We start from the raw sequence: 27,773 nt of genomic DNA on the forward strand, positions 1-27,773 counted from the left end.
GAGGAGGGGAGGGAGAGGAGGGGAGGAAGAGGAGGGGAGGTAGAGGAGGGGAGGTAGAGGAGGGGAGGTAGAGGAGGGGAGGTAGAGGAGGTAGAGAAGAGAGGGGAGGTAGAGAAGAGAGGGGAGGTAGAGAAGAGAGGGGAGGTAGAGGAGGGGAGGTAGAGGAGAGGAGGTAGAGGAGAGGAGGTAGAGGAGGGGAGGGAGAGGAGAGGAGGGGAGGGAGAGGAGGGGAGGTAGAGGAGGGGAGGGAGAGGAGGGGAGGTAGAGGCGGGGTGGTAGAGGTGGGGAGGTAGAGGAGGGGAGGGAGAGGAGGGGAGGGAGAGGAGGGGAGGGAGAGGAGGGGAGGGAGAGGAGGGGAGGGAGAGGAGGGGAGGTAGAGGAGGGGAGGGAGAGGAGGGGAGGGAGAGGAGGGGAGGGAGAGGAGGGGAGGGAGAGGAGGGGAGGTAGAGGAGGGGAGGGAGAGGAGGGGAGGTAGAGGAGGGAACTGGGGAATGGCCGGATTGGATAACAAAGACAGGGTCCTCCGCCAGAGACCGAGGGCCCCAGGAAAAAATGGGGCTGGCCATGGCCGAACTGGCCGGTACTGGGAGGGACACCAACCCCGCCGCTCCCCCCCCCCCCCCCCCCCCACCCCTATGTGCGGAAAAGCCCATACCAACTGGCAACTGCCAGACCAACAAAACCAGCTACTGGACCTGTAGCCTGGCCGGGACGGGCACAAGCAAAGAAAACAAAATAGAACAAGACCCACCCAAATCATTTTGGGGGGGGGGGGAATCAAAGGACAAAGAACAGGAACAGGCCCTTCGGCCCTCCAAGCCTGTACTGGTCACGATACCAACCTTGGCGAAAACGAGGAAGGGGGTGGGAAAGAGCTATATATATATATATGTAAATAAATGACAATCACCTCTTGTAAAAGATGGATTCCAATAAAATGTTTTCAAATAACAAAAGGGGGGGGGGGGGGCAAGGGAGGAGGGGGGGGGGTAATCCCAATGTTAACCCATTGTAAATTGTATGGGATCCACAAAGCTTTGTTTATGGTGTAGTGTTTAAAAGGAAAAACTTCAATTAAAACATTTGAAACAAGAAAGTAAAACACTCGCTGTGTGTGTGTGTGTGTGTGTGGGGGGGGGGGGGGGGGGGGAGCTTGCTGTGCACAATTTGACGACTGTATTTCCTGCGTTGCAACAGTGACCAAAAGTATTGAACTGGCTGGAAAATGCTTGGGGGTGTTGTGAGGTTATACGGGGCTCTGTGGACATTTGACTAGCCAGACAGACAGGCAGCCAAGCAGTCAGATAGTCAGGTAGCCAGACAGACAGCCAAGCAGTCAGGTAGCCAGACAGACAGACAGCCAGCCAGACAGACAGACAGACAGCCAGACAGTCAGGTAGCCAGACAGACAGCCAGACAGCCAAGCAGTCAGGTAGCCAGACAGCCAGACAGACAGACAGCTAGACAGATAGCCAAGCAGTCAGGTAGCCAGACAGACAGTCAGCCAGACAGCCAGTCAGAGACAGCCAGACAATCCCAGCAGCTAGCTGGAGTCTGGCCCGGGACCCAGGTGGAGGTTTATTCAGAAATGTCACAAATGTTGTGTAAAGGACAACTTTGGGTGAAATAAGGAGATTGGGGGCGGGGGGGGGGGGGGGGCAGAGAGACTGCTCCCAAACTCTGCGCCGTGTCTCAGTCACGCTCAGCTGCTGAATGAAAACTATCCTGGGTTTGGATTGTAATCCAATTTGGGTGATGTCAGGGACTGATTTAACTGAGAGTGGATTATAAATAGAGGCTGGAGCGAGGGGCCAGCACACAGTCAAAGCAGAGAGAGGGAGAGAGCAGAGAGAGGAGAGGACAGAGAGGAGAGAGGACAGAGAGCACCGTCCACAGAGAGCGCAGAGGAGAGAGGACACAGAGGAGAGAGGACCGTCCACAGAGAGCGCAGAGGAGAGAGGACACAGAGGAGAGAGGACAGAGAGCACCGTCCACAGAGAGCGCAGAGGAGAGAGGACACAGAGCACCGTCCACAGAGAGCGCAGAGGAGAGAGGACACAGAGGAGAGAGGACAGAGAGCACCGTCCACAGAGAGCGCAGAGGAGAGAGGACACAGAGCACCGTCCACAGGCAGCACTGTCTACCTGCAGCAGCACACAAGGTAGGGATTTTCAGCACAGGCTCCGCTGCCTTTACCCTGGCAGGGTGAGTGGGCAATGTCCGGGGGGCAGGGGCAGCGATTGGGGAGGGCAGGGGAAAGGGAGGCACTGCTTCAGGAATCATGGCCAGCAGGAGAATTACTGGGATCGTTCTGTGCAGCCTTGTGTCTCGAACCACGTCCCCCGTTGAGCGGGACAAAGTGAGAACCGGGACGGAGGGAACTGACTGTCCGGGACGGTGACTACATTTCACTTCAAGCTGAGTCTTGCCCGAAACCCGAAACATCTTCGGCAAACTCGCTCTCAGACCTTCACCAATCCCCAATCTTTATTTTATTTTGGAGAATGTGATGAACACATTTATTGTTCCAATCTGCAATTGGAGACACACTGATTGAAAATGTTGCAGAGTTTTTATTACACAGCCTCACCCTCACTTTGTGATGGTGCTGGAAATGTGCTGACCCTCTGACAGTGCAGCACTCCCTCAGTACTGACCCTCTGACAGTGCAGCACTCCCTCAGTACTGACCCTCTGACAGTGCGACACTCCCTCAGTACTGACCCTCTGACAGTGCAGCACTCCCTCAGTGCTGCTCTGACAGTGCGGCACTCCCTCAGTACTGACCCTCTGACAGTGCTGCACTCCCTCAGTACTGACCCTCTGACAGTGCAGCACTCCCTCAGTACTGACCCTCTGACAGTGCAGCACTCCCTCAGTACTGACCCTCTGACAGAGCAGCACTCCCTCAGTACTGACCCTCTGACAGAGCAGCACTCCCTCAGTACTGACTCTCTGACAGTGCAGCACTCCCTCAGTACTGACCCTCTGACAGTGCAGCACTCCCTCAGTACTGACCCTCTGACAGAGCAGCACTCCCTCAGTACTGACCCTCTGACAGTGCAGCACTCCCTCAGTACTGACCCTCTGACCGTGCAGCACTCCCTCAGTACTGACCCTCTGACAGTGCGACACTCCCTCAGTACTGACCCTCTGACAGTGCAGCACTCCCTCAGTACTGACCCTCTGACCGTGCAGCACTCCCTCAGTACTGACCCTCTGACAGTGCGACACTCCCTCAGTACTGACCCTCTGACAGTGCGACACTCCCTCAGTACTGACCCTCTGACAGTGCAGCACTCCCTCAGTGCTGCTCTGACAGTGCGGCACTCCCTCAGTACTGACCCTCTGACAGTGCAGCACTCCCTCAGTACTGACCCTCTGACAGTGCAGCACTCCCTCAGTACTGACCCTCTGACAGTGCGACACTCCCTCAGTACTGACCGTCTGACAGTGCGACACTCCCTCAGTACTGACCCTCTGACAGTGCAGCACTCCCTCAGTGCTGCTCTGACAGTGCGGCACTCCCTCAGTACTGACCCTCTGACAGTGCAGCACTCCCTCAGTACTGACCCTCTGACAGTGCAGCACTCCCTCAGTACTGACCCTCTGACAGTGCAGCACTCCCTCAGTACTGACCCTCTGACAGTGCAGCACTCCCTCAGTACTGACCCTCTGACAGTGCGACACTCCCTCAGTACTGACCCTCTGACAGTCCTCAGTACTGACCCTCTGACAGTGCAGCACTCCCTCAGTACTGACCCTCTGACAGTGCAGCTCTCCCTCAGTACTGACCCTCTGACAGTGCAGTGCTCCCTCAGTACTGACCCTCTGACAGTGCAGCTCTCCCACTGTACTGACCCTCTGACAGTGCAGCGCTCCCTCAGTACTGACCCTCTGACAGTGCAGCACTCCCTCAGTACTGACCCTCTGACAGTGCAGCGCTCCCTCAGTACTGACCCTCTGACAGTGCAGCACTCCCTCAGTGCTGACCCTCTGACAGTGCAGCACTCCCTCAGTACTGATCCTCTGACAGTGCGGCACTCCCTCAGTACTGACCCTCTGACAGTGCAGCACTCCCTCAGTACTGACCCTCTGACAGTGCAGCGCTCCCTCAGTACTGACCCTCTGACAGTGCAGCACTCCCTCAGTGCTGACCCTCTGACAGTGCAGCACTCCCTCAGTACTGATCCTCTGACAGTGCGGCACTCCCTCAGTACTGACCCTCTGACAGTGCAGCACTCCCTCAGTACTGACGCTCTGACAGTGCGGCGCTCCCTCAGTACTGACCCTCTGACAGTGCAGCACTCCATCAGTACTGACCCTCTGACAGTGCAGCACTCCCTCAGTACTGACTCTCTGACAGTGCAGCTCTCCCTCAGTGCTGACCCTCTGACAGTGCGGCGCTCCCTCAGTACTGACCCTCTGACAGTGCAGCACTCCATCAGTACTGACCCTCTGACAGTGCAGCACTCCCTCAGTACTGACTCTCTGACAGTGCAGCTCTCCCTCAGTGCTGACCCTCTGAAAGTGCGGCACTCCCTCACTACTGACCCTCTGACAGTGCGGCACTCCCTCAGTACTGACCCTCTGACAGTGCAGCACTCCCTCAGTACTGACCCTCTGACAGTGCGGCGCTCCCTCAGTACTGACCCTCTGACAGTGCAGCACTCCATTAGTACTGACCCTCTGACAGTGCAGCAGTCCCTCAGTACTGACCCTCTGACAGTGCAGCACTCCCTCAGTACTGACCCTCTGACAGTGCGGCACTCCCTCAGTACTGACCTCTAACAGTGCGGCACTCCCTCAGTACTGACCCTCTGACAATGCAGCACTCCCTCAGTACCGACCCTCTGACAGTGCAGCACTCCCTCAGTACTGACCCTCTGACAGTGCAGCACTCCCTCAGTACTGACCCTCTGACAGTGCAGCACTCCATTAGTACTGACCCTCTGACAGTGCAGCACTCCCTCAGTACTGACCCTCTGACAGTGCGGCACTCCCTCAGTACTGACCTCTAACAGTGCGGCACTCCCTCAGTACTGACCCTCTGACAATGCAGCACTCCCTCAGTACTGACCCTCTGACAGTGCAGCACTCCCTCAGTACTGACCCTCTGACAGTGCAGCACTCCCTCAGTACTGACCCCGTGACAATGCGGCACTCCCTTAGTACTGACCCTCTGACAGTGCAGCACTCCCTCAGTACTGACCCTCTGACAGTGCAGCACTCCCTCAGTACTGACCCTCTGACAGTGCAGCACTTCCTCAGTACTGACCCTTTGACAGTGCAGCACTCCCTCAGTACTGACCCTCTGACAGTGCAGCACTCCCTCAGTACTGACCCTCTGACAGTGCAGCACTCCCTCAGTACTGACCCTCTGACAGTGCGGCACTCCCTCAGTACTGACCCTCTGACAGTGCAGCACTCCCTCAGTACTGACCCTCTGACAGTGCAGCACTCCCTCAGTACTGACCCTCTGACAGTGCGGCACTCCCTCAGTACTGACCCTCTGACAGTGCAGCTCTCCCTCAGTACTGACCCTCTGACAGTGCAGCATTCCCTCAGTACTGACCCTCCCACAGTGCAGCACTCCCTCAGTACTGACCCTCTAACAGTGCAGCACTACCTCAGTACTGACCCTCTGACAGTGTAGCACTCCCTCAGCACTGACCCACTGACAGTGCGGCGCTCGCTCAGTACTGACCCTCTGACAGTGCGGCACTACCTCAGTACTGACCCTCTGACAGTGCAGCACTCCCTCAGTACTGACCCACTGACAGTGCGGCGCTCCCTCAGTACTGACCCTCTGACAGTGCAGCACTCCCTCAGTACTGACCCTCTGACAGTGCAGCACTCCCTCAGTACTGACCCTCTGACAGTGCGGCACTCCCTCAGTACTGACCCTCTGACAGTGTAGCACTCCCTCAGCACTGACCCACTGACAGTGCGGCGCTCGCTCAGTACTGACCCTCTGACAGTGCGGCACTCCCTCAGTACTGACCCTCTGACAGTGCAGCATTCCCTCAGTACTGACCCTCTGACAGTGCAGCACTCCCTCAGTACTGACCCTCTGACAGTGCGGCACTCCCTCAGTACTGACCCTCTGACAGTGCGGCACTCCCTCAGTACTGACCCTCTGACAGTGCAGCACTCCCTCAGGACTGATTGTGTGAGGATGACACTGATGTCTTTTTCTTTGCCGTTTTCCTTATTTTCCCTTCACGTCTGCTCCACTGACCCCAAACCGCACACCCAAATCAAGAGAGTTCACAGGTGCATATTTCCCCCGGGAGAATTCCTGTCTGAGCTCCCTTTTCCCAAGCCTGTCTCAGCAAAAGGAATTGACCAAGACAATGTTTTCTCTATTATTTACGTCCCTTTTCAATAAACTTTCCCTGTCTCCTCTCTCTTTCCCTCGGTCTCTTTCTCCCTGTCTCTCTCTGTCCTAGGGGGTAAGATGACTCTGAACAAGACTGATAAGACCAGGGCCTTGGAGAGGAGACGGGGGAGTACGCCGCTGCACCTTCACCAGCAGTTCCATCGCCGGAGTATGCCTGTGGATGAGCGGGAGCTGTGCGCCTCCTTCCAGGCCGGGACCCTGTCCAACCTGGTGCGCTGCACCTCCTACAACTCGGGTCAGCCCCGGCGGGACAGCTCGGCCTCCGGCTCCTCGGACTCGGTCACCTCCACCGGCTCTGACAGCAGCCTGTACAAGGTGGTCCTCCTCGGGGAGCGCCGCGTCGGGAAATCCAGCCTGGCCAGGATTTTCGGAGGGGTCGAGGAAAACGAGTCGCATGAAACTGAAGGAAGAGGTGAGTTTGTCCGTTGCTGTGTAGGGCAGAGGGAGAGAAGGAGGAAGTGGCAAATGAAGAGTGCGATCGAGAGAGAGACTGGGATAGATAAATAAAGAGAGAGAGAGAAGCAGAGAGCAGATAGGAGGTAGAGAGACAGAGAGGGAGATAGAGTGGGACTGGGATAGATAGAGAAAGAGGTTCTGAGACTGAAAGACTGGGATAGAGGGAATGTGTGTGAAAGAAAAAGATTGGCAATAGAGTTTACAGTACAATATGGAGATTTATAAACCTGTGTTTGTTATTACATCTTGCATGCAAGTGTCAGCTGTCACTCAGCTTGTGAATTCAACTTTTATTCCAGGAACTTGAGTATAAAACCGAGGCTCACACTACAGTTCCGCACTGTCAGAGGGTCAGTACTGAGGGAGCTCCGCACTGTCAGAGGGTCAGTACTGAGGGAGTGCTGCACTGTCAGAGGGTCAGTCCTGAGGGAGTGCTGCACTGTCAGAGGGTCAGTACTGAGGGAGTGCTGCACTGTCAGAGGGTCAGTACTGAGGGAGTGCCGCACTGTCAGAGGGTCAGTACTGAGGGAGTGCCGCACTGTCAGAGGGTCAGTACTGAGGGAGTGCCGCACTGTCAGAGGGTCAGTCCTGAGGGAGTGCTGCACTGTCAGAGGGTCAGTACTGAGGGAGTGCTGCACTGTTAGAGGGTCAGTACTGAGGGAGTGCCGCACTGTCAGAGGGTCAGTACTGAGGGAGAGCTGCACTGTCAGAGGGTCAGTACTGAGGGAGTGCCGCACTGTCAGAGGGTCAGTACTGAGGGAGTGCCGCACTGTCAGAGGGTCAGTACTGAGGGCGTGCCGCACTGTCAGAGGGTCAGTCCTGAGGGAGTGCTGCACTGTCAGAGGGTCAGTACTGAGGGAGTGCCGCACTGTCAGAGGGTCAGTACTGAGGGAGTGCCGCACTGTCAGAGGGTCAGTACTGAGGGAGAGCTGCACTGTCAGAGGGTCAGTACTGAGGGAGTGCCGCACTGTCAGAGGGTCAGTACTGAGGGAGTGCCGCACTGTCAGAGGGTCAGTACTGAGGGAGAGCTGCACTGTCAGAGGGTCAGTACTGAGGGAGTGCCGCACTGTCAGAGTGTCAGTACTGAGGGAGTGCCGCACTGTCAGAGGGTCAGTACTGAGGGAGTGCTGCACTGTCAGAGGGTCAGTACTGAGGGAGTGCTGCACTGTCAGAGGGTCAGTACTGAGGGAGTGCTGCACTGTCAGAGGGTCAGTACTGAGGGAGTGCTGCACTGTCAGAGGGTCAGTACTGAGGGAGTGCTGCACTGTCAGAGGGTCAGTACTGAGGGAGTGCTGCACTGTCAGAGTGTCAGTACTGAGGGAGTGCTGCACTGTCAGAGGGTCAGGTCCGAGAGCGTGCTGCACTGTCAGAGGGTCAGTACCGAGGGAGTGCTAATATTATTATTCCATAAACATCACTAAAGCCGATCATGTGATGATTTCTCGAAGCACTGTTCTGTGGGAACCTGCTGCGCACACATTGCTATGTTTCCTACATTACAAAATGAGTACACTTTAAATGTAGTCCGTTGGCTGGGAAACATTTTGGGGCACCCTGGGGTTGCAGAAGGTGCTATGTAAATGCAAATATTTCTTTGTCAGTTCCTTCTCTCTGCTATCTCGTTACTATCCAGCACTCTGCACATTGTGTTGTTCCCCGAGTTTCCCAGTGTTATCAGAGACCATTGCAGCTCTTTCTATCTGCCCTCAGCCAGTCAGGGATTGGGAACACTTTATTGATTGTTTAAAATTGGCCGTGTCAGATCCATTTCCTGACTCCTGTGTCAGCAATCTGTGAAGTTCGCTCACGGTATTAATAGATTCCCCCTCCTGAGATCATGATTTCCCTTCTCGTCGGATAAACATTAGTCATCTTAACCTATAATAAGTAATGGAAAATTAAGCACAACCTCTTCAGTTGCACCCAAGAAGGGCTGGTTTAGCACAGGGCTAAATCGCTGGCTTTGAAAGCAGACCAAGGCAGGCCAGCAGCACAGTTCAATTCCCATAACAGCCTCCCCGAACAGGCGCCGGAATGTGGCGACTAGGGGCTTTTCACAGTAACTTCATTGAAGCCTACTTGTGACAATAAGCGATTTTCATTTTGTTAAAGTAGAGACTCATGCATTAGGCTGAAAGGGCCCCTGGAGGCTCACTTGGCAGGAATAGTAACTTGTAAAAGCTGCCAACAGCTCGATCCCGTTGCCTGAGTCGCACAGGAGGCCCTGGCAGTAACCAGCACCCTGAGGCACGTCACACTGGCACTGCAGAAGACATGATGTCAGCTTTCAGCAAGTTAGGGACTCCCAACTGGGAATCGGCATGTTATCCAGGAATCTTTCAGAAACATAGCAAATAGAAACTGGAGGAGGCCATTCGGCCCTTTGAGCCTGCTCCGCCATTCGGTATGATCATAGCTGATCATCAAGTTCAATACCCTGATCCCACCTCCCCCCGATCCCTTTAGCCCCAAGACCTGTATCTAATTCTTTATGAAATGACACAACATTTTGGCCTCAACTACTTTCTGTGGGAGTGATTTCCACAGGTTCACCGCTCTCTGGGTGAAGAAATTTCTCCTCACCTCAGTCCTAAAAGTTTTGCCCCTTATCCTCAAACTATGACCCCTTGTTCTGGACTCCCCCACCCATCGGGAACGTTCCTTCTGAATCTACCCCATCTAATCCTGTTAGAATTTTGTAAGTTTCTATGAGATCCCCTCTCACTCTTCTAAACTCCAATGACTATAATCCTAACCGACTTGTCTCTCCTCATGTGACAGTCCTGCTATCCCAGGAATCAGCCGGGTAAACCTTCGCTGCTCTCCCTCCATAGCAAGAACATCCTTCCTCAGATAAGGACACCAAAACTGGACACAATACTCCAGGTGTGACCTCATCACTGCCCTATACAATTGCAGTAAATCATCTCTATTCCTATACTCAAATCCTCTCGCTACGAAGGTCGACATACCATTTGTCTTTCCTGCCTGCTGTACCTGCACACTTACCTTCAGTGACTGATGCACAAGGACATCAAGGTCTCGCTGAGTATCCACTTCTCTCAATTTACATCCATTCAAATAATAATCTGCCTTCCTATTTTTGCTACCGAAGTGGATAATCTCGCATTTCTCCACATTACACTGAACCTGCCATAAACATGCCCACTCGCTCAGTCTGTAAAATCACGCTGAAGCATCTCTGCATCCTCCTCACAGCTCACCATCCCACCCAACTTTCTATCATCTGCAAATTTAGAGATAATATATTTAGTTCCCTCATCCAAATCATTAATATATAATGTGAACAGTTGGGGTCCTAGCACAGATCCCTGCGGTACCCCACTAGTCACTGCCTGCCAATCAGAAAAAGACCCATTTATTCCAACTCTTTGCTTCCTGTCTGCTAACCAGATTTCTATCCATCTCAAGACACTACCCGTAATCCCATGCACTTTAACTTTACATATTAATGTGCTATGCAAGACCTTGTCGAAAGCCTTCTGAAAGTCTAAATAAACCACATCCACCGGTTCTCCCTGGTCAACTCTACCAGTTACATCCTCAAAGAATTCCAGTAGATTTGTCAAGCTTGATTTTCCTTTTGTGAATCCATGCTGACTTTGTCTGATTACACCACTGCTTTCCACCTTCGAGGGAGAGGGAAGAACGTTTAGAGTCCTTTTGGATTCCAAAAGAAAGATGACCAATGGCCCCCCTCATCCTGACCTCCCTTTGGGATCTTTCTACCTCATTGCATCGACTGAGCTAAATCAAAGTGACTCCTCGCGTTCCCAGCGGAGAATGTAAGGCAGACCTGGTGTTGTTTCACTGATGCAAAAGGTTTTTGTTTTGTCTTTGAGAACTTCAGCCAGATAACATGCTCAAAATGATGGGGAAGTTTTGATCGCGTAAGGGGAAACTGTTTTCAGGAGCTGAAGAGGTGACAACCAGAGGACACAGATTTTAAAATAATCCAAATAATCAGAGGGGGTAAATACGGCAAGTTGTTGGTGCTCAGGAAGGCCGAGCTGGAAGCAGATTCAATAGGAACATTCCAAAGCAAATTGGATAAATATTTGACAAGGAGAAATTTGCAGGGCTAAGGGGGACGAGGAAGGGAGTGGGACCAATTGGATAGCTTTGTAAAGAGCCAGTATAGATGCAATGGGCAGAATGGCCTCCTTCAGTTCTAAGATTTGATAAATGAAGCTCATTGTGGATCCCTACCTTCCCTTTCAGGAGACACATTTGACAGGTCGATCATGGTGGATGGGGAGGAAGCTAATCTTTTGCTGTTCGATATCTGGGAGCAGGTTGGTCCTTTGCTATGATTGTTTCTGGTCTCAGTACAAACGGGTGATTTTCCAATTTCACCCCTTTTGCACCCCTGACTGGGGCCCTGCGTCGCACCGACACCGACACCGACACCGACACCGACACCGACACAGACACAGACACAGACACAGACACAGACACACACACAGACACCCACACCCACACCCACACCCACACCCACACCCACACAGACACCCACACCCACACCCACACCGACACCGACACCGACACAGACACCGACACCGACACAGACACAGACACAGACACAGACACCCACACCGACACAGACACAGACACAGACACCCACACCCACACCCACACCCACACCCACACCCACACAGACACCCACACCGACACCGACACCGACACAGACACCCACACCGACACAGACACCCACACCCACACCCACACCCACCCAGACACCCACACAGACACAGACACCGACACCGACACCGACACAGACACCCACACCCACACCCACCCAGACACCCACACAGACACAGACACCCACACCCACACCCACACCCACCCAGACACCCACACAGACACAGACACCCACACCCACACCCACACCCACACCCACACCGACACAGACACAGACACAGACACAGACACCCACACCCACACAGACACCCACACCCACACCCACACCCACACAGACACCCACACCCACACCCACACCGACACCGACACCGACACAGACACAGACACCCACACCGACACAGACACAGACACCCACACCCACACCCACACCCACACCCACACAGACACCCACACCGACACCGACACCGACACAGACACAGACACCCACACCGACACAGACACAGACACCCACACCCACACCCACACCCACACCCACACAGACACAGACACAGACACCGACACCGACACAGACACAGACACCCACACAGACACAGACACAGACACCCACACAGACACCCACACAGACACCGACACCCACACCCACACCCACACCCACACCGACACACACACAGACACCGACACCGACACCGACACAGACACCGACACACACACAGACACCGACACAGACACACACACAGACACCCACGCCGACACCGACACCGACACACACACACAGACACACACACAGACACCGACACACACACACAGACACACACACAGACACCGACACAGACACACACACAGACACACACACAGACACCGACACAGACACACACACAGACACCCACACCGACACACACACAGACACACACACAGACACCCACACAGACACCCACACCGACACACACACAGACACACACACAGACACACACTTTGGAACCAAAGGTTAGGGTCCACAATTGGGGTGCTGCCCATTGATAGAAAATAGATACAGCAAAAACAATAATGAGCACGGGACGCTGATGGAAGGGAGGGTGAGAGACTCTCAGCAACCCCATTCACTTGGCTTGTCACAGAGTCGGCTATTGTCTCACTGGTAGCACAGCCGCATCGGAGTCAGATAGGTTATGGGTTCAAGTTTTACTCCAGAGACTTAACAGCAAAACCCTAGTACTGAGGGAGTGTTGCACTGTCAGAGGGTCAGTACTGAGGGAGTGTTGCACTGTCAGAGGGTCAGTACTGAGGGAGTGTCGCACTGTCAGGGGGTCAGTACTGAGGGAGTGCCGCACTGTCAGGGGGTCAGTACTGAGGGAGTGCCGCACTGTCAGAGGGTCAGTACTGAGGGAGTGTCGCACTGTCAGGGGGTCAGTACTGAGGGAGTGCCGCACTGTCAGGGGGTCAGTACTGAGTGAGTGCTGCACTGTCAGAGGGTCAGTACTGAGGGAGTGCCGCACTGTCAGAGGGTCAGTACTGGGGGAGTGCCGCACTGTCAGAGGGTCAGTACTGAGGGAGTGCTGCACTGTCAGAGAGTCAGTACTGAGGGAGTGCTGCACTGTCAGAGGGTCAGTACTGAGGGAGTGCTGCACTGTCAGAGTCAGTACTGAGGGAGTGCTGCCCTGCCAAAGGGTCAGTACTGAGAAAGTGCCGCACTGTCAGAGGGTCAGTACTGGGGGAGTGCCGCACTGTCAGAGGGTCAGTACTGAGGGAGTGATGCACTGTCAGAGGGTCAGTACTGAGGTAGTGCCGCACTGTCAGAGTCAGTACTGAGGGAGTGCTGCACTGTCAGAGTCAGTACTGAGGGAGTGCCGCACTGTCAGAGAGTCAGTACTGAGGGAGTGCTGCACTGTCAGAGGGTCAGTACTGAGGGAGTGCTGCACTGTCAGAGGGTCAGTACTGAGGTAGTGCCGCACTGTCAGAGTCAGTACTGAGGGAGTGCTGCACTGTCAGAGGGTCAGTACTGAGGGAGTGCCGCACTGTCGGAGGTGTCATCTTTTAGATGAGATGTTACGCTGAAGTTCTGTCGGTTCGTAAGGCTCTGATGTATTAATCAATATCAGGGGAATAAACTGTATCTTTATTCATCATTTAAGGATGACACCAATTGGATCAGTGATCACTGTATGAAGCTGGGAGATGCCTACATCATCGTGTACTCAGTAACAGACAGGGCCAGCTTTGAGAAAGCCTCAGAACTGAGGATCCAGCTGAGGAGGGTGAGACAGGCGGAGGACATTCCCATTATCCTGGTCGGGAACAAAAGTGACTTGGTTCGGTCCAGGGAGGTCTCGGTGGAAGGTATGTGTGAATCGCCTCATTACACTCACTGTTCACAAAAACAGAGCTGGCAACAAAACAAAGTCAACTCTCAATTTGAAAGAGTTCGAAATGGGAAGGCCCTGGGAGCATAGAATCCGCTCATGAATAATTGGGAGTCTCTCTTTATGTCTGTCTCCATCACTCTTTCGGTCTTTTACTCTGTGTCTCTAAGTCTGTCCATCGCTTCCTTCCCTTTCTCCACCTCTTTTTCTTTCTGTCACCCTCGTGAAAGCCATGTCTCTGTAGGTCACTGTCATGATATCCATATTAACATATCATGGTGCAATCACACACACAGACTGATGGACAGGTAGATGGACCAACCAACACACATGCAACATCACAGCCAATCACCAGTGAGAGCACACGCACTATAAAACAGGGAACACCACAGTTCCTGCTCATTCTACCAGGAGATAGCTCAGAGCACAGAGCTCACAGCGTGCCACTCAGACATACACCATGTGCTGAGTGCCTCACTAAGATAGTGCAAGGGCTGGGTCCACAGGTTAACGGGTAAAGTACGAACCACAGCCAGAAGTTAACAGTTATTATTGTACAGAACAATAAAACAGAGTTGTACCATCTACAACCGTGTTGGTTCGTTTGTGTATCGGAACACCCAACACAACATGATACCAGGACTGGAAACTCCCCAGCGACTGTGAGACCTACCTGCACCTCTTCAGAGATCCGCAATCCTGCGCCATGGACACCATCAGCCCGCCGCAGCCGCTCCAAATCGCTGGAAATCTCGGCGTCAACTGGAAGCTGTTTAAACAGCGCTTCCAGCTCTTCCTAGAAGCCACAGACAGTCACGACAGTCACCTGACACAGTTTCGGGATTTGAGAATATAATCTGGGCACTAGTGCAGTAATGGGGGAATGCAGCACTGTCAGCAGAGCTGTCTGTCAGATGAGAAGTTAAACGCAGTTTCTGTCTACTTTCTCAGGTGTATGAATAAGGTTCCAAAAGTCCTCTCTGGTGTCCTGGGCAATATTTATCCCTCATCGTGCTGTGTTCTTTGTTTTTGTTCTTCAGGATGGTGAGGTTGTAGTGTTGACAAAGAACAGCAAGCAGTGTTTAACAAACAAAGCTAATTCATTACACTACACTCAATTAAATTCGAACATAATTACTGAGGAATTAGTTAAGGAAAGATTACACTACACATCTACAATATTAAACTTATGCTATCAGTTAAGCTATTTCACACCTACTCTGTCTCTAGTTCTCTTGCTCTCTCCCACTCTCTCCTGTGTCTCCCAGAAGTCAAGGAGGCAGGTGATATTTATATGGTTGTTCTATAGCACCATCTAGTGACTAGTGTAGTAACGTTACATTAATCCTTTATGTACTCTACAATATCCACAAATTGTGACACACCCAACCTCATTAAAAACAGGTTATCCAGTCATGACCACATTTCTGCTTGCGGGCTCTAGCTGCACAAATTGTCCGCCCTCTTTTCGATATAACTCTAAACGTATTTCATTAGCTGTAAAGCACTTTCGGATATCCTGGAGTCATGAAAGGTGCTATATGAATGAAAGTCTCTCTTGCCCCTCGAATGCTAACACAATCCTCCAATCTCTCCGCAGAGGGGAGATCGTGTGCCGTGGTTTTCAACTGCAAATTCATCGAGACGTCTGCCGCTCTCCACCACAATGTCAGGGACCTCTTCGAGGGCATCATCCGGCAGGTCAGGTTACGCAGAGACAGCAAGGAGGCCAACGAGAGGCGGCTGGCGAGTGCCAAGAGGCGGGAGAGTATCGGGCAGAAGGCTAAGCGTTTCCTAGGCCGCATCGTGGCCAGGAACAACAAGAAGATGGCCTTCAAGCAGAAATCCAAGTCCTGCCACGATCTGTCTGTCCTTTGAAGTTAGATTGAGAAAATACAATTGGTCACCCTGGCTGCTGTGCAACCGTTTTCAAATGTGTTTGTCCTTTGGTGGGTAATGAATGAAGGCAGTTATTGCTTGGAGAATAAACATGATTGGGAACTATGCAAAAGCAGTTTGAAATCCTGCTAGTGAATGAGGCAATGCATTTCCTGCATGCTGCCTTTACTGCAGCCATCAATCCTGTCTGACACCTGATACTAACTGTATCTGTACACCTGGATCTCACCTTTGGATATTGGAATCATAACCTCTCTACCAAGAATATAAGTGCCAGCCTCTGCCACTCTCACCTCAGGTTATGTACCCAACGTATTTTAACTTGCCCTCTGGCATGTCTTATCCTTTTCATGGACTCATTTCCCCTCTGAACCGCCCCAACAGCAACAGGTAGCCACCCGATGGAGGTGGTTGAGGGCGAGGACGATGCACTCCTTTAAGGAAGACTTGCATGCTGGGATAGGGAAATTGGATACCGTCGTGGAGAGTTGGTCGGGTTGATAGATCTCAAGGGTCTGAACCAATGGGTTGAAAAGATCTCTTCATCCAAAACTCTCCTAGTGATCCTGTGAAAGATGCCGCAATATCCCAATTGCTGCCACCAGGTTGTTGCAGGGTAATTGGTAAAAGTTGTTTATTCCATTCAATTTATAACGCTTGCTAACAATTTCTAGGGTCGGATAATGATCACTGCATCGGTCCCTGAATTCAAGAGTCGAGTTATTTATAGTTGGTCACGAGGAGTCTAAATTAATTCAGTAGCCCTGAGGTTGCGACACTATCTTCTCGGTGTCACAGAATCATACCATGGGGGAAAGAGGCCATCCGGCCCATCGTACCAGGGTCGTTCTTTCAGCGGGCTGCCCATTTAGCCCCACTCACCCAGCTCTTCCCCCAACAGGCCAGTAAAATCTGTCAAAAGAGTCAAAGATTCGGGAATGAACTGGTGTCCAAGCGAATCCAAAAATGGCACAGTGGTAATGTGACTGGACTAGTAATCCAACGTGCTCTGGGGACAAGGGTTCTAATCCCACCCTTCCAGCTGGTGGAATGCAAATAGAATTAATAAATTTGGAATTGAAAGGTAGTCTCAGTGATGGTGATCATGACACCATTGTTGATCGCCGCAAGAATCCATCTGGTTCACTGACGTCCTTTAGGGGAGGAAATCAGCCGTCCTTACCTGGTCTGGCCTACATGTGGCTCCAGACCCACAGCAATGTGGTTCACTCTGAAATGGTCTCAAAAACCACGGAGTTCAAGGACAATTAGGGATGGGCAACAAATGCCAGTGATACCCACATCCCAGGGGGGGGGAAAGGGGGTTGGCAGGCTGAGAAATCTGTCAGCTTCACGGCTGAAGTTGCAGGTTCTGTGCAGGAACCAGGATTTCCCCATTTTGCTCTCAGTGGGTGAGGGTGCTCAAGGGGGGGGGGGGGGGGGGGGGGCGGAGGTGGGCCCAGTTGGTGGGCAGGATGTTTAATTTATTTAAAAGAAACAGTTCAACAGCCATCCATTTTCTGATTCACAAAACAGCTGAAGGCTTAATCAGCACCAATATTTTGAGACGCACAAGGGGGTTAGTGGGTTTAGTGAGCTGAGTTCTAAACGGAGAAACGTGACACAAAGAGTTTCCAGGTGTGTTTGAAGACTGGTGGAGTGCGCAGGCTTGTACAGATACATCAGAGTGAGACTTATAATCATCACAGGTCCACGTGGAAACAAAACATTAAACAAGCAATAATACATTATCAGTGTGGTTCACTGCTAGGTTCCGGTCAGATTCCTTTGCTCCTCACTGTATTATTATTCAAATCATTTCCTAAATGTTTACATATCAGTTTTTGTATTAAAATAAAATGTATTCAGCCTTGCAACACTGTGTGCTTTCTGCGATACTGAGAATTTACTGAAACTAGTTCTCCGCTCAATGCAACATCAGTACTCACCACAGCCATCTGTATGTTAATCCAGCTCCCTCCTGTGATGTTCTCTGTTGTGTCAATCAGGATGTCTTGAGTACATAGTGTTGGACAAAGAACATTGTTATAACCTGCCTACTTACGATTGGCTGGGGACTAATGACTATCCCACAATCCTATGGGAGTATGAACTTCCCCAATGAGGGGGGCGGAGAAACTCCTGGTATAAATAAGCTGGCCAGTTCAGGAACCAGCAGGAAGGAGAAGGTAGCAAGGGAAGTTACTGCTACTGTTATGTATATATTGTTATAGTAAATAAACGTTATTATTTTGTATCCTTAAAACTCGTGCTGGATTCTTCGTGGCCCTTACAAAACTGGCGACGAAGGTAAAAGTGAATAGCTGTCTACACTGCTGAAGCCACCTCCCTGGATTTTTGTTGGATACAGGTTGGAAGTTGTTTTCTATTATACCATGCCTCTGTATGGACGTTTGGATGTTTTTGATGCTGCGCTGGAAAGCTGGAACCAGTACGCACAACGGATGCGTTACTATTTCCGGGCAAACAATATCACTGAAAACGAGCGCCAGGTGGTCATATTGCTCACCGCCTGCGGGCCGCATACGTTTGGGGTGATTAGGAGCCTTACGTACCCAGCTGCGCCGGACACCAAAACGTTTGACGAACTTGTGAATATAGTGGGGCAACACTTTAACCCAACCCCGTCCACGATAGTCCAGCGTTACCGGTTTAATACTGCTGAGAGGACCCCTGGAGAATCCCTTGCTGATTTTTTTATCCAGGCTATGCGGGATTGCGGAATACTGTGACTATGGTGAGACCTTGTCAGAAATGTTACGCGACCGTTTGGTTTGCGGTATTAACAATGCAGCAACCCAGAGAAAGTTGTTAGCGGAGCCAACATTGACTTTTCAACAGGCAATACAAATAGTCTTGTCCTGAGAGAGCGCAGAGCGAGGAGTACAGGAGCTACAGGGAATGGAAGTGCATGTCTTGGGGCGCAACCCTTTCTGCCCAAAAACGTCCCCCCGCACTCCTGCGGTACCTTGGGCGAGGCAACGACCGGACCGACGCCAGTGGCCGTCGGACATTCCTCCCCGAAGGGAGCCTTCTCCAGAACCAATGGATGAGGAGCCATGTCCGTGTCAGACTTGTAGGCGCCGACCCCGTCGCGGACGGCGGTCCTGGGGACGCCAGAGGCGCCGTCGTTCCGACCGAAACTGGGACCAGCCCAGGGGCCATAACTGGGACCAGCCCAGATGCCGTACCTTCCATGTGGATGAACCTGCGGCGACCACTCCTGAGGACGTGGAGACGGAGGACGTCTGCCTGCAGCTGCATTGTATGGCAACTCCCCGTGTGGCCCCCATTAAGGTGACAGTACGGGTCAATGGCCACCCGCTGGAGATGGAGTTGGATACTGGCGCAGCGGTCTCCGTGATCGCCCAGAGGACATTCGACCGCATCAAGCAGGGTATATAGACCCTTACATTAACTGACTCACAGGCCAGGTTGGCCACCTACACGGGGGAACCACTGGACATTGCAGGAACTACAATGACCCCTGTTGTCTATGGACACCAGGAGGGGCGTTTCCCACTTATCGTAGTGCGTGGCCATGGGCCCAGCCTGTTGGGTCGGGACTGGTTGCGCCATTTGCGGTTGCAATGGCAGCACATCCTCCAAACAGTTTCTGGAGGGTTGACTGAGGTGCTAAGATGATACCCAGAGGTATTCCAGCATGGTTTGGGGAAAATAAAAGGGGCCGTAGCCCGTATCCAAGTTGAACCAGGAGCCACGCTGCGCTATTTCCGGGCGCGCCCAGTGCCTTATGCTTTGCTCGAGAAGGTAGAAGGGGAGCTCACTCGTTTGGAGAGTTTGGGTATTATCAGGCCCGTCCGTTTTGCTGACTGGGCAGCACCAATTGTACCAGTAATGAAGCCAGATGCCACAGTTCGCTTGTGTGGCGACTATAAACTTACAGGGAATACAGTTTCCCGACTCGACCGATACCCAATGCCTCGCATAGAGGATCTCTACGCGAAACTTGCAGGTGGACTCGCATTCACAAAATTAGATATGAGCCACGCCTACCTGCAGTTGGAGCTGGACCCTGCCTCCCGACCATATGTAACAATTAACACACACCGGGGCCTGTATGAATATACACGGTTGCCCTTTGGAGTATCCTCTGCCTGCGCAATTTTTCAACGTGCTATGGAGGGCATTTTGAGAGGTTTACCACGTGTGGCTGTCTACCTAGATGACGTGTTGATTACAGGGACGTCGGAGCAAGAGCATTTGGAAAATCTGGAGGCTGTCCTTAGACGCCTTTCAGAGGCTGGAGTCCGTTTACGTCGCACAAAGTGCGTATTTCAGGCAAAAGAAGTAGTCTACCTAGGTTATCGGGTGGACCTCGAGGGTCTGCACCCCGTCGCAGAGAAGGTGCGTGCAATTCAACATGCCCCCACCCCGACTGACACTTCGCATCTTCGTTCTTTTCTCGGTCTCGTAAACTATTACGGGAAGTTCCTCCCCAATCTGGCAACTACGCTGGCCCCCTTACACCTGCTGCTAAAGAAAAATCACACCTGGGTTTGGGGTCAGCCGCAAGAAACCGCTTTCCGGCGGGTAAAGCAACAATTGTCGTCGTCTGGGTTACTAACCCACTATGATCCTGGAAAGCCTTTGCTCGTCACATGTGATGCATCCCCGTATGGTATTGGGGCTGTCCTGTCCCACAAGATAGAGAACGGGGCCGAGCGACCGATAGCTTTCGCCTCCCGCACATTGACTGCAGCGGAGAAAAAGTACGCGCAGATCGAGAAGGAGGGCCTGGCAGTGGTTTTCGCGGTGAAACGCTTCCACCAGTATGTGTACGGCCGCCATTTCACTATCGTGACTGATCATAAGCCCCTGCTGGGACTCTTCAGAGAGGATAAGCCAATACCGCCCATTGCTTCTGCACGGATCCAGCGCTGGGCTTTGTTGCTTGCTGCATATGAGTATTCTCTGGAGCACAAACCAGGTACGCAGATAGCAAATGCCGACGCACTGAGCCGATTGCCTTTATCGACCGGCCCCATGTCGACCCCCACGACCAGTGAGGTGGTTGCAACCCTAAATTTTATGGACACCTCACAGATCCGTGAGTGGACCCAGACGGAGCCAGTCTTGTCAAAGGTTCGGCACATAGTCCTGTATGGTGGGCAGCATAGACAGCTCCTAGGCGAGTTGCGGGCATTTTCCTCCAAGCTGTCAGAGTTCAGCGTGGAAGACGGCATCCTCTTGTGGGGGACGCGTGTGATTGTCCCGGAAAAAGGCCAGGAGCTGATATTATCAGACTTGCACAATGGGCATCCGGGCGTGACCAAGATGAAAATGTTGGCCCGGAGTTATGTCTGGTGGCCAGGCCTCGACACCGACATTGAGAAGGTGGCCCAAAACTGCTCCATTTGCCAGGAGCATCAGAAGCTTCCGCCGGCCACGCCCCTACATCACTGGAAATGGCCAGGGCGGCCTTCGGCACGCTTACATGCAGATTTCGCAGGCCCTTTTCAGGGATCCATGTTCCTTCTACTAATTGACGCCCAGTCCAAATGGCTGGAGGTGCATAAGATGCAGGGGACAACGTCCTGCGCAACAATTGAAAAGATGCGTTTATCATTTAGTACGCATGGCCTCCCCGAGGTGCTGGTCACGGATAATGGCACTCCATTCACGAGTGAGGAGTTTGCTAGGTTTACAAAGATGAACGGCATCCGCCATATCCGCACTGCCCCTTACCACCCGGCTTCAAATGGGTTGGCAGAGCGTGCAGTGCAAACATTCAAAAGAGGCCTAAAGAAGCAGTCTTCCGGATCAATGGACACGAGACTGGCTCGCTTTTTGTTTACGTACAGGACCACCCCCCATGCAGTGACTGGGGTAGCTCCCGCAGAACTCCTAATGGGCCGAAGACTTCGCACCCGCCTTAGTATGGTCTTCCCGGACATTGGCGCAAAAGTACGCCGCACACCAGAACGGCAGGGACAGGGATTGTCTCGGCATCGTCCGATTCGGCAGTTTGCGCCCGGTGACCCAGTATTCGTGCGGAATTTTGCTGGTGGTGCCCAATGGGTTCCTGGTGTAATCTTTCGCCAAACGGGCCCTATATCTTACCAAGTGCAAGCCCAGGGTCGTCTCCAGCGAAAACATGTAGACCACGTCCGGTCCAGAAGATCATCCCCTCAAAAGATTCCCCGCCCCGGAGCTCATTTCAACAGCCGCAAAGACCAGAGACAAGGGAAGGTAGTCCTCACAATCTTCCACTGGTGCCTCACTCGAAGCCTGCGCAGGTCGTTACGGGACCGAATGGGGATAGAGACGCTGACATGACGGAGGCAGCAGACTCTGACTCCGAGATGGAGACACAGGATGAATCAGAGGGGGAATCCTCGGGTCCACAGGCCGTGGATGTACAACCGCGCCGTTCATCACGGAAGCGCCGGTCTCCGTCTCGTTACACGCCGCCTGATCCAGCGCCGCGTGCAAATGGTGTCCGGCCTGCGGCCAAACGAGTTCGACGCCTTCCTTCGCCAGGGTCTTCGGTGGATTCCTTGGACTTTGGGGGGGAGGGATGTTATAACCTGCCTACTTATGATTGGCTGGGGACTAATGACTATCCCACAATCCTATGGGAGTATGAACTTCCCCAATGAGGGGGGCGGAGAAACTCCAAGTATAAATAAGCTGGCCAGTTCAGGAACCAGCAGGAAGGAGAAGGTAGCAAGGGAAGTTACTGCTACTGTTATGTATATATTGTTTTCGTAAATAAACGTTATTATTTTGTATCTTAAAACTGGTGCTGGATTCTTCGTGGCCCTTACAAAAAACATCAAGCTCAGTAAATGAACTAAGCTGATTTATTTACACTACTTAAATAAGATTTAAACAAGTTCCAAGGTAAAAGTTATTAAATAAATCTATACAATATCTCTAACTACAGATCCCTCAATTATGCAACTAATCTCTCTCATACCTAAACAGCTTCTCCCAGGAGTCACATGATATTTATATGACTGCTCCTTATCACCATCTGGTGGTGAGAACTATTAACATCAAATTGTTAACCCATTGTCTTCTTTACAATATACATATTGCTACATTTCCCACATTCAATCAGTAACCCCTCTCCCCCCTTCACCCTGTGTTACTGACTGTATCTCTACTGATGTTAATCCAGCTCCCTCACACTGTCACTCAGTAACCCCTCTCCCCCAGCACCCTGCGTTACTGACTGTATCTCTACTGATGTTAATCCAGCTCCCTCACACTGTCACTCAGTAACCTCTCTCCCCCAGCACCATGTGTTACTGACTGTATCTCTACTGATGTTAATCCAGCTCCCTCACACTGTCACTCAGTAACCCCTCTCCCCCAGCACCCTGTGTTACTGACTGTATCTCTACTGATGTTAATCCAGCTCCCTCACACTGTCACTCAGTAACCTCTCTCCCCCAGCACCATGTGTTACTGACTGTATCTCTACTGATGTTAATCCAGCTCCCTCACACTGTCACTCAGTAACCCCTCTCCCCCAGCACCCTGTGTTACTGACTGTATCTCTACTGATGTTAATCCAGCTCCCTCACACTGTCACTCAGTAACCCCTCTCCCCCAGCACCATGTGTTACTGACTGTATCTCTACTGATGTTAATCCAGCTCCCTCACACTGTCACTCAGTAACCCCTCTCCCCAGCACCCTGTGTTACTGACTGTATCTCTACTGATGTTAATCCAGCTCCCTCACACTGTCACTCAGTAACCCCTCTCCCCCAGCACCCTGTGTTACTGACTGTATCTGTATTGATGTTAATCCAGCACCCTCACACTGTCACTCAGTAACCCCTCTCCCCCAGCACCATGTGTTACTGACTGTATCTCTACTGATGTTAATCCAGCTCCCTCACACTGTCACTCAGTAACCCCTCTCCCCCAGCACCCTGTATTACTGACTGTATCTCTACTGATGTTAATCCAGCTCCCTCACACTGTCACTCAGAACCCCTCCTCCCCCAGCACCCTGTGTTACTGACTGTATCTCTACTGATGTTAATCCAGCTCCCTCACACTGTCACTCAGTAACCCCTCTCCCCCAGCACCCTGTGTTACTGACTGTATCTCTACTGATGTTAATCCAGCTCCCTCACACTGTCACTCAGTAACCCCTCTCCCCCAGCACCCTGTGTTACTGACTGTATCTCTACTGATGCTAATCCAGCTCCCTCACACTGTCACTCAGTAACCCGTCTCCCCCAGCACCCTGTGTTGCTGACTGTATCTCTACTGATGATAAATTGACCTTAATGTCCAAATTTAGAATTTACAGTGCAAAAGGAGGCCATTCGGCCCATTGAGTCTGCACTGGCTCTTGGAAAGAGCACCCTACCCAACGTCAACACTCCACCCTATCCCCATAACCCAGTAACCCCACCCAACGCTAAGGGTAATTTTGGACACTAAGGGCAATTTATCATGGACAATCCACCTAACCTGCACATCTTTGGGCTGTGGGAGGAAACCAGAGCCCCCGGAGGAAACCCACGCACACACGGGGAGGATGTGCAGACTCCGCACAGACAGTGACCCAAGCCGGAATCGAACCTGGGACCCTGGAGCTGTGAAGCAATTGTGTTAACCACTGTGCTGCCGGACCTGCTGAGATTTTCCAGCATTTTCTCTTTATTTAAAAGTTCTAAAATATCTCAGATCTCGGGCGAAATTCTCCGTTATCGGTGGAAAGTCCGCCGATCGGCGCAAATCCGACGCGTCACGTCGGAAAAATGGGGCGAAAGTCTCCGGCCCGAAATGGGCTAGCAGCAACGTAACGGGATCCGCGCTTGCGCAGTGGTTCACGCCGTGCAGCGTCATACGCGCTGCACGGCGTGACTGCTCCCCCCACCCGACCGGAACACCCGACCGGATGGCTGGCCGCCGCTCAGCCCCGAGGTTTGAGTCACGCGATGTGGAGGCGCTCCTGGACGCGGTGGAGCAGAGGAGGGACGCCCTGTATCCCGGGCACGGCCGCAGAGTTGCCCCACGCCACAGCCGGCGTCTGTGGAGGGAAGTGGCAGAGGCCGTCACCGCTGTGGCCCTGACACCACGGACAGGCACCCAGTGCCACAAGAAGGTGAACGACCTCGTCAGAGCAGGCAGGGTGAGCCTCCACCATATCCCCCCCTCCCCCATATCCCCCCCCTCCCCCATATCCCCCATATCCCCAAGTGAATCCAGCCCTAACCTTAACCTCTGCAATGCACGCGCAACCGATGGCGTGCATTCATATACCTGCCTAACAGTGTTGCCTTTTACCCCTGCCACCCCCCCCCCCCCACAGGAGAAGCGCGCACACAACAATAGGGAGCATGTGAGGACTGGAGGAGGCCCCGCTGATGAGAGGCCACTGACCGAACACGAGGAAAGGGCCCTGGAACTGGCTGGCGGACCTGACGACCGGGAGGTTGCTGATGCAGAGGTCGGGGGCGTAGTAGCAAGTGAGCCACCGACAGCCCGTCCCCTATATCCCCCCTCCCCTATATCCCCCTCCCCCATATCACCTGATCACTGCCTGATGTCTAACCATGCATGCTTCATTGTGTATCGCAGGACCAAACGTCCAGGCACCCATCCCCGCAGATGCAGACCGCCCGCAGGATGCCCCTCGGAGATCACAGGAGACGGAGAGACCCGCACCCTCCGGCATGCGACGCCCGCAGGATGCCCCTCGGAGGCCACGGGAGACGGGGAGACCCGGACCCTCCAGCATGCGACGCCCGCAGGATGCCCCTCGCACACCACGGGAGAGGGAGAAACCCGCACCCTCCAGCATGCAACGCCCGCAGGATGCCCCTCGCACACCACGGGAGACGGAGAGACCCGCACCCTCCAGCATGCGACGCCCGCAGGATGCCCCTCGGAGGCCACGGGAGACGGAGAGACCCGGACCCTCCAGCATGCGACGCCCGCAGGATGCCCCTCGCACACCACGGGAGACGGAGAGACCCGGACCCTCCAGCATGCGGCGCCCGCAGGATGCCCCTCGGAGACCACGGGAGACGGAGAGACCCGGACCCTCCAGCTTGCGACGCCCGCAGGATGCCCCTCGGTGGCCATGGGAGATGGAGAGACCCGGACCCTCCAACTTGCGACGCCCGCAGGATGCCCCTCGCACACCACGGGAGACGGAGAGACCCGCACCCTCCAGCATGCGACGCCCGCAGGATGCCCCTCGGCGGCCATGGGAGATGGAGAGACCCGGACCCTCCAGCATGCGACGCCCGCAGGATGCCCCTCGCACACCACGGGAGACGGAGAGACCTGGAGCAACAGGGAGACGACACCCCCGTCATGTGCGGGAGCGACCACCCAGCGACGAGGGGGGCAGCCACAGGCCCCCGTCACATCCGAGCCAGGACACCACTACCCAGGACACCACTACCCGGGACACCACTACCCGGGACAGCACTGCCCAGGACACCGCTACCCGGGACAGCACTACCCAGGAAGACAAAATACCGGACAGTGACTCCGAGTGGATGGGTGGAGACGAACCCCCACCCCAAAGTGCCATGGACTCAGAGTGGGACGAAGAGCACGACACAACGCCACTGCTGTCACCAACACCCTCCACCATCGCAGAAATACTCACCTCGGTTGGGCACTTTAGTGATGAGGCGTCTGGTACACTCACTGGTGCGCACAACACAGCCGTCCCGGTACAGCAGGGGGAGGTAGGAGCAGCAGAGGGGTGGGGCGGTCGGAGGGCAGCCCAGCCCAAGCGAACATCTGCCGCCCAGATGGATCCCGGGTTCCTGGAGTTACCACACCCACACATAGATCCGATGCAACCACCGACCCGGAGACGAGCGAAGAGGGTGACGGGTGGCTTGCGGCGGCTGCAGTCGCAGGTGGAGGAGTCCACCCGCGTCCAGGAGCTGGGAGTGGTGCCGGTCATGCGTGCCACCCAGGCCGACACCGCACGGGTGGCGTCCGCGGTGGAGGCAATGGATGCGACGGTGTCAGACATGGGGAACGGTTTGCGAGGCCTGGGGCTTTCCGTGCAGGCGGCGTCTGTGGCCCAGGACATGGCTGCCCTCTCACAGGAGGCCATGAGCCAGTGCCAGCGCCAGATGGCAGAGGCGCTCAACGCCATAGCCCAGTCTCTGCAGGCCATGGCCCAGTCTCAGCAGGCCATGGCCCAGTCTCAGCAGGCCATGGCCCAGTCTCTGCAGGCCATCGCTGAGGGCATCGGCGCCAGTGGCCATGTGCGAGCCGGCGTCGCACTGTCACAGACAGGGTTTGCCAACCCCCTGGGCTCCATGGCTGCAAACCTGTAGACCCCTGTCGATACCAGCACGGGCCTCCAGGACTGGCAGCGCCAGATGTCGGGGGGGCGTCGGATGGCCAGTCCGTTCGCATCCCCCACCCATGTAGAGGCCTGGGGGCCATCGGGCACCCCGAGGGAGGAGGAGGTGGTGTGGTCCGTTCCGGCTCCCCCTGTAGGGGAGGTCCCGGTACACCGCGACACCTCGGACCCCCCCCCCCCCCCCCCCCTTCCGTCCCAGGTGCATCGGGTGGGCAACGGGCAGGACAGGCTGGCAGCTCGCCATCCCAGTCGCCCGGGCCGCAGCCTGGCCCATCTAGGCCAGGACGCCCCAAGAAACGGCCGCCAAAGGGATCCAGTGTCAGAGGGCAGGAATCACAGGAGTTCACCTCCAGTTCTGCTGTACCGTCTGGGGAACCACGTAGACTTAGTTAAAGGGCCCGTAAGGCCAAACAATTAGACACTGAGTAAGTTGGCACGGGTGCAGGGCACAGATGAGTTTTAGGGGCTAGGGCACGAGCATGAACTCCTTTGGTTATTAAAGTCAATGTTACACCTACCGAAGCTGCCTTTGTGCTCTGTCCAAAGCGTGCGGGGGTGTCATGTACGTTGAGCGCAAGTGTGTGTGTGAGGGGTGGTCTTACCTCAGCCCCAGGTGAGTCTGCCCCCTTCCCCCTGGGCAGCCATC

General features: G+C 53.8%; 1 protein-coding gene across 1 annotated transcript; it reads left to right on the top strand.

The window, feature by feature from the left end:
- Positions 1-1,832: 1,832 nt before the first annotated feature.
- rrad (Ras-related associated with diabetes) lies at positions 1,833-17,189 on the top strand. The gene is made up of 5 exons (XM_072517793.1): positions 1,833-2,161; positions 6,452-6,814; positions 11,101-11,174; positions 13,650-13,854; positions 15,478-17,189. Exons 2-5 carry the CDS (start codon positions 6,460-6,462, stop codon positions 15,753-15,755), a joined length of 912 nt encoding a protein of 303 aa, XP_072373894.1. The 5' UTR covers positions 1,833-2,161; positions 6,452-6,459; the 3' UTR covers positions 15,756-17,189.
- Positions 17,190-27,773: the final 10,584 nt, after the last annotated feature.

Source organism: Scyliorhinus torazame, chromosome 10, assembly GCF_047496885.1.
Source record: "Scyliorhinus torazame isolate Kashiwa2021f chromosome 10, sScyTor2.1, whole genome shotgun sequence".
Classification (NCBI taxonomy): domain Eukaryota; kingdom Metazoa; phylum Chordata; class Chondrichthyes; order Carcharhiniformes; family Scyliorhinidae; genus Scyliorhinus; species Scyliorhinus torazame.

Coding starts and splice junctions, on each gene's coding strand:
- rrad (XM_072517793.1), top strand. CDS start 6,460: ATGACTCTGAACAAGACTGATAAGACCAGGGCCTTGGAGAGGAGACGG. Junction 6,815..11,100: donor GCATGAAACTGAAGGAAGAG/GTGAGTTTGTCC, acceptor CTTCCCTTTCAG/GAGACACATTTGACAGGTCG. Junction 11,175..13,649: donor TGTTCGATATCTGGGAGCAG/GTTGGTCCTTTG, acceptor TCATCATTTAAG/GATGACACCAATTGGATCAG.